This window comes from Choristoneura fumiferana, chromosome 6 (genome assembly GCF_025370935.1).
Source record: "Choristoneura fumiferana chromosome 6, NRCan_CFum_1, whole genome shotgun sequence".
Taxonomy (NCBI): domain Eukaryota; kingdom Metazoa; phylum Arthropoda; class Insecta; order Lepidoptera; family Tortricidae; genus Choristoneura; species Choristoneura fumiferana.
In genome coordinates this window covers 3535513-3543159 of record NC_133477.1, presented here as the reverse complement: position 1 = coordinate 3543159, position 7647 = coordinate 3535513, and the positions used below count along the sequence as shown (strand labels likewise).

At 33.7% G+C, this 7647-nt stretch overlaps 1 protein-coding gene across 1 annotated transcript in view; it reads right to left on the bottom strand.

Moving 5' to 3' along the window:
• Positions 1 to 2505: 2505 nt before the first annotated feature.
• Cht7 (chitinase 7) overlaps positions 2506 to 7647 on the bottom strand; it is a 150316-nt gene continuing 145174 nt past the window's right edge. Inside the window, exons 17-19 of the mRNA XM_074088882.1 lie at positions 5999 to 6171; positions 5381 to 5582; positions 2506 to 4591 (exon numbers count right to left, since the gene is read on the bottom strand). Of these exons, the coding sequence (XP_073944983.1) occupies positions 4377 to 4591; positions 5381 to 5582; positions 5999 to 6171 (590 nt within the window). The 3' untranslated portion in view covers positions 2506 to 4376. The remainder of the gene's footprint in view (positions 4592 to 5380; positions 5583 to 5998; positions 6172 to 7647) is intronic.

Sequence of the window (7647 nt, the reverse complement as noted above, 5' to 3'; positions counted from 1 at the left end):
AGCAACTACGGTTGCCAAATATATTTTAGCAAAATGCTTCTGGCAACTACCTATACATTTATTTCAAACGTACATTTAAACAATAAATGGCCATAAACGGTACTTCTGCCCTACATAACCTAATCAATCAAATTAAATCAGCCCACATCCACTCACCGCTCAATAAAGGCTTTTTCATTTTCACGCCACTTTTCCCGGTCCTATGCCAGTCTCATCTACATACAAACTACAGAAATAAGACCAAGCTAGATCGATTTGTCATCCCCGAAAACCCCTAGACACCAAATTTCATCGAAATCGTTGGAGCCGTTTCCGAGATTCTAATTATATATATATAAATACATATATACAAAAATTGCTTGTTTAAAGGTATTAGATAGATAAAACTATTTGCTATGATAAGATTTTATGGTGGCCCGGAAGGCAAATTGGTTAATTGAATGTAGGTATTGAATGAAAAAATAAGGGATAACTACATCGACATCTATACTAGGACTGGGTGTTTAGAACAAAACGCGTGGCGCATCGTTCAATCATCAATATTACTTTGACTCAACCCCTGTCACGGACGTTCACAAACTATAGTGAACTGTTCACAAAACCGCGCTGTGAACTAATTTTGTGCGCCGTTTTGATGTAAGAAACATGCAGTCTAGTACATTAGATGTCAATGTATAACTTTCTAGTTAATTGGTGACCCACTTGGGATTTATATTTTTAAAATAAATTCTCTAATAGTATTTTATGCAACAGTTGTATAACAGGGTTCAAAAAAGATGAGTGGCGTGAGTTACGATGTGAGCTTTAGCGAACATCGTAAGAAAAAGACGCCACGAGCTTTTTTTGACTTACTTATACAACGTTGCATACAATACTTTTTCTTCGACTGGGTACTTATTAATTACAATACAAAATTAGAGAAAAAGTAAACTTCAGCCTTATTCATAAAAAGTTAGAGCCTCCTTGAAGGCTCCTTGAAGGCCCGATGCTAAAAAACGTGATTCATAAACGTCTGTTAGCGCTAATCAGTCGATCAAGGCTCTGCTAAAGTAAGAGGACCGTAGACCCTCCTTTATCTCCCTGCTAAGTCACAAAATGGCCGCCACAAGTTTGAACAGCTGACTTTGACAAGAGCAAAAAACCATACCGAAGATATTTTTAGTGAAGGGTGAAGTTACGCAAAGATTAATAAAAAACCAGGAAAATTTATTTTCAGGAATTTGTATTTAAAAATCCTCTAAAATTACTGCTACTTTACTACTTTACTAACAATAAATATGAGAAAAATAAAATTAGGATGATTAACATAATTACGGCTTTTTGCACTTAAACATAAACATGCGGATCGGAAATGGCGGGAAAACAAACATCTCGCTTTTTTTCCTGCTAATTTGCTGTCACTGCTGTCAATTTTTTTTTAATTATCGATGAGGCCATTTTTTGTCTTTGATTTGTCAAGATTGCCAACATAACGCGTCTAATCCGTCTATCAGCAGCTCAACAACTAGCAGACTCAACTGCTAGCAAGCGTTTATGAATCATACTTCTTGACAACCGTCTAACAAGCTTAATCAGTCTGCTAAGTAACAGACCGATCAAACCTCAATTAAGGATTTTTTATGAATAAGGCTGTAAATGTTTTCATTTTTTAGTAAACGCAAAGCGATGGTATACAACAATAAACAAGTGAGAAATATGAAAATGTTAAAATTTGTCTAAGTTATTTTTTTTTGGTTAACGTTTACTGCCTATGACGATGTTAAAAATACGCGTTACTTAAATGTTGGCAGGCTATGGATTATGTTCGGTTTTTTTTTATTCTGTATAAAATCTATATAAAAAAATGTAAAGAACTGGCTGCACCTTAGCCTGTCCCAACGTAGGTACGAATTAAGAAAAAAAAAGTAAGTGGTTGCAGTATCGTTTTATCAACATTACGATACAGTGCTGTTATGGGGAATAGACAATTATAGACTTTTCCAGAATCTTGTTATGTATACTGTTATAAAACTGTTCGTGATTAAGTAAATCTCAGATTACAGTATAGGAGTAGAAAAAAATATAATCGCACTCCAGGTTCTATGCCTTATCATGTCTTAAATGCTATGGTTAACTTTATGACTGTTTATTGACTTAATAAATAAAAAAAATCAAGGGTGAGTTTAATAATTAAGCATATAAAAATTTATCAGTTGAAAACGTAAGAACCAGTTAAGTGTATTATAAGATAAAAAAAATCTTTGACTGAACTATCGTATTTTGAATATTATTTTAATATTTTAAGTAGTGATACTGTAGTACTTAGGTACTTTGAAGCGAATAGCCACTTAAATCAAAGAAGTTAAATTTAATAAAAAAGAGAAGAAAAAAAAGAAGAAGAAAGTGAATTGAAGTTTACTTTTATTTTTTAATTGAAGTAAAATTTTGGTATTAACTTTAGCTGTTTAGCATTAAGACTGTTAAAAATACTCCACTGCAAGACAGGAATGTTGAATAAAATTACAATTCTTGTAAAAAATGTTTAATTAATACTCCTAAATCTCAATCTATCTAAATACAATATTTACAAACTTAAATTAGGTATCTTAATTAACAGTTAAGTTTTACTTTAATGACGCGTTAAAATATTATCCAAGACATTTAAAGAAAAACTTACTGGCTGTTCACAAGGCAGTGTTTGTAGCTGATTTGAGTATTACGTAATATTATATATAACATTATGCTACTTATTATTATAATTATACAATCCCAAAGAAACACAATATTTGTATTTAATAATTTTACTGTCAACCAATAAATAAGAAAATGAATACAAGAGGTCGACAGCATTTTACATCGAATCAGTGCTACTACTACTACTACTAATATATTATTATATTTTATGGTATTTTATTAATTTCATAATTCTGCAGTAGTTTAAGGTCAGCGAGACAAAAAGGACACAAAAAAAAACCAAAAAATTACAGATTTCTATTCATGCAAAAATACAGGTCTGTCAGAAAGAATACCAATTTTTCATCTCTGTCTATCAAAATCAATTTTCAAAACAACTAATAAAAAAAATTAAGGTAATGGAAGGGGTTATTATTGAGTTAAAATAATTATTGAATACTTAGAAATGGTCAGGATTTTTTAAGCACCTGTCATTTTGTCAATGGCATTAAAAGCATAGTGTGATATCTATCTGTACTTCAAATATATTTTTCACACCTCTCCTTCAGAAAAGTAACTTTTCCTCCCTGTCGAGAGGGAGCAAAGTGCAACTTTTCTGTTCAAGGCTTTTCTAAGTGTTTTATTGCAAATGACAATTTTTGAAGTTGATAATTGTAAAGCCACGCTATTTTCTATGCTGGTTGTTCTTTAATGATATTTAGATATATTTTTTTCAAGTTTCTTAATGCTCGGTGTGAAAAGTTGTATGAGCCACACGGGAGCAAAATTATTTTCATCTTGGGCGTTAACACTTGAATCCCTCATTACGCTTAGGATTCTACTTTAGAATCCCTCGCTACGCTCATGATTCTATTGTAGAATCCTTCGCTACATTCTGGATTCAATGTACGCCCTCGCCGTAAATACACCATTTTGCTCCCTTGTGACACAAATAACTATTGTTACTCATAGATAAGTAGTTATTTATCTGTTTTCGTCATTGTATCTAGTCAGATGCCAATGGTTTCCAACTGCTTTGTTTTAAGTTGCATTGCAGCTGTTTTTTTTCCATAATTTGATAATTATTGTTTACACCAAATAATCCAAATACTAAGGCACTCTTTTTTCATTGTAACTATGTTGTAACTAAACAAAAAAGTGCAACATTTCATAATCAGAAACGGCCTTCTGTTAACTACAATTATTTAATCAGAGGTCGACTTTAGTAAAAATGTATTAAAATGTTCTTCGCGGCAATCACGTGATATGTTTACACACGCTTACTATGTTAATCCCATTATGTGTCACGAAACATTTGTCTAAGCACTTTAAGATACTAAGTATAAAATCATCATTTCATATTTTAAAATAATTGTGTACCTTTGGGAGAGTAAAGTTAACTTACAAGCATAATTTAATAATAGATGCGGTACTTTACGTACAAAATATTGATGTCAATTTACAATATTATATCACGCGAATCATTGATTCGATTGGAAAGTACTTTAAAAACCTCGTTTAAATTCACTATTTCAACTCAGTGTCCTAAAATATTGGTGGATGATGCAAAAGTTTAAAAAAATATTAACTTAAGTAACCGAGTAACTAAAATCAATGTCACCGATCAAAATTTCAAAATCACGATTTAATTTACAACATAAATACATCAGTAATTTAAACTTGACCGTAGCCAACATTATAAAAAGCTAGGATTTTCTGACATTCTATCGTTTGGCAGCTGGAGCTTGCGTGTGATGTTGGCAACCCTCAACGTTTTCTGGCCAATCACAGACGTTCTCGTTAACGTTGAAGACCAAGTTGGAGGGGCATGGCATGTGGTGCTTTCTCTCTCCTTCGCACATGTAGTAGTGAGTACAGTCAGCATTGTCTTTGTGGTAAGAGATATGGCCATCTTCTTCTTCGCAGGTAACTTCATTGGCTGGAAAGAAACAAATATTTTATGTTTATTTTTGTAATATTTAATTTTTGTAATTTTATAACCGTTATAGAATTGTAAGTATTAGCAGTTAAGACGTCAAGAGGTAGGTAACAAACAAACATACAGACTTACAAAGTTTCGCAATTATAATTAGTATTAGTAAGATTAACTTTGCGATTTTTCATATCATAATTTAAAAACAATAAAAATACTTTTTCTATTTTGTTAAAAACAGAAACGTCTACCTATAAAATACCTAAAGAGGCAGAGGTAAAGAACATTTTGCATTGTTAACTCAAGAAATATTCTGAAGCTTGAATTTCTTAGCAGAAAGTACGAGTATAATATTTTTAAACAGGGAATGATAACGATGAGTCCACGAAACACAATTATTAAATTATGTTATTTATATAATATTGTGTTATTTTGTAAGAGTAGGTACCTACATTACGTATTAATCTACTTACAAAGTAAAGAATATTATGACATCATCTTATTACTTCTTTTATTCATCATCATCATCATTATTACGATTTCACAAAAAATGTTTTGAACCCCTTCTTCAGTGACCTTCTAGAGTCCAATGTTATCCTGAATGGACTATAGTTAATCATACGTCACAGAATAATAATAATAAATTCATTTATTTCGGGCAAATGATGCTTAATCCTCAATCCCCGCTTGCTCTTTACTGTTGATATCTAGAATTGTTTATATTTACAGATTTTGTAAAAATTTAGCAAAAAATCGAAACAAATCCTAACTTAACAAAGTAAAATAAACACTTACGATCTTTAGTGGTGTACTGTCCATTAGGGCTTGACGATTCGTATGGTCCATCGTATTCCAGCTTGACCTTGTATCCTCCGAGCTCCTGTTTCATTGCTGTGATGAGAGGGTACTTCCCGGTACCACAGGAACCGCGGAAGTCGTCCATGTCAATAGACCACACCATGATGCCACCGAAGCCCTCTTCTTTTAGCCAAGCCATCTTGACAAAAAAAAACTTTCAGTTTATGGAAAACTAGCTGGACAATAAGACCAATTTACTGTCGTTTCGACATTATTATTATGTAAAAATATTATTTCAATGAAATAAGCAGTATTCAAGAAAGAGTCGTTGTACTGTTTTGAAAATTAGTTTCATCAAGGGACGGTAATCAGGGTGGTAAGATAAGATGTAGTGTGGAAAATAATTGCCGTTGTTTTCAGGCATTGGCCAGGCAGAAAATAACCATAATCACAGAATAACAAAAACATAATTCGCTGTTTCTTGGTATTAATTACATAGGTACCTATGTATTACTTATTTACAAATATTTTCTTTCTTTCTTATTAGTTGACGGACTAACTAGAATTCTTTTTCTACCCGGAAAATTACCTAATTGCACGGAATGGAGCACTGACCTTGGTTTTCAGAGATCTTTCATCGTCGAAGCCGACCCACTGGTCGTCCCTGTACGCGAACGGAACCATCTGCTCGTTGTCCCACACGAGGGTTGTGTTGTCTTCACGTAAGAACTCACAGATTTCGTAGTACGACATGAAACCAGCCTCGTTGGTGAAACGGCCGGCGGCACCTGTAAAAAAAACGATAAATGATAAAATTCCTTATAACTTTCACGATTTCTACTAATCTATTTGTACTTATACCAATGTTGATTCTCGACGGCCAGTAGAACTTTTTACAGGACCAAAAAAAGTTTATGTCACAAACAAATATATAACAGTACAAATACATTTTTATATATCGCTAAAAACCCATTTTCATAATGAAAATTACATAAAATGAGCATGTAAAACTAAAAGCTTAATAGAAACAACCCGAACGTGTATTACAACGAAATATAAACGCAAAGGAAACCACAATCGACCCACGAAACTAAAACAATATTCGTGTTAAACAAACCAATACGGCGAAATCATTTGCACGAGGCAGGTTAACGGTACGGTGATCAACACGAATTGGTGTTAGCTAGTGATGTACCTGATTGCTATAAACGGAGATTCATCTTCTAAATCAAGGATGGTCAAACCCAGGCTGGCGGGATATAAATTGGTCCACCAAAGCATTTGAATGTGCCCGCCAACGTTAGCCTTTCTTTTTGAGTATAATTATAGCAGTTAAGTACCTCTAAGAGTACCTTGCGGCCCGGACCACCTCAATAAAATAAAACCTCCATCTTTATAAATAATCTATTAGCCAGCCTGGTACCTACAAAAAATGATCGTGGCCTTCTAGTATCGGAAAGGGTATTGCTCGACTTGGCGGGGGCACTGCCTTGCCCCCAGATTTTTCTTCGACAACATAGATTTTATGAAAATTATCATAAAAAGCTCGTAGGTAGGTACTTCAAAATCAAACATTTTTCCCTCTGAACTTTAAGATCATTATTTCAATGGACAATTATATTGACGTTACGATTTGAGATACGCGATTTGTCAAAGCAGTGACGATATTTACCTCTAGGCAGTAAAATGATCTGCAAAAGATTAAATGACATGATACACTAAAGCAAAACCAATACGGATCTTTACTCCCTCGAATGTCTGTTAATACGGATACAGATTTTCTTTCCTCCGATAAGGAATTAACGGAATGGAGGATTCGCATATCCGGAACACCACTAGTGGTTACAGCTACAGAATTACGGCCCCGGTTTCCAGATGCTTTGGTAGTTGTGCCTCTAAATAACATAGCCTCAGGGCCACATTGTTGGCCATATGTAGGAAGAATATTCATCTACACGGAGCTTAGCCACGAAAAATATCGTGTTATTATTTTACTCGGAAAACATCGTAATATTGGATTTTCTGCGATGTTTATTGGACATCTAATAACACTAAGTTGCTTAAGTAGCAAAGTAGAAATACGCAACCTGAGATATGTATGCATAGGAAAAATTAGTGTCTATTCCTGTCCAGCAGTGGTGTAGGGGTTATAGCACGCAGCACGGAATGCTGAGGACCTGGGTTCGATTCCCAGTGCTGGTCTCTTTTTCTGGTTTTTCTGTGCATCCATGTCCCAGTTTGTTTTTTCTAATAACACTGTTAGT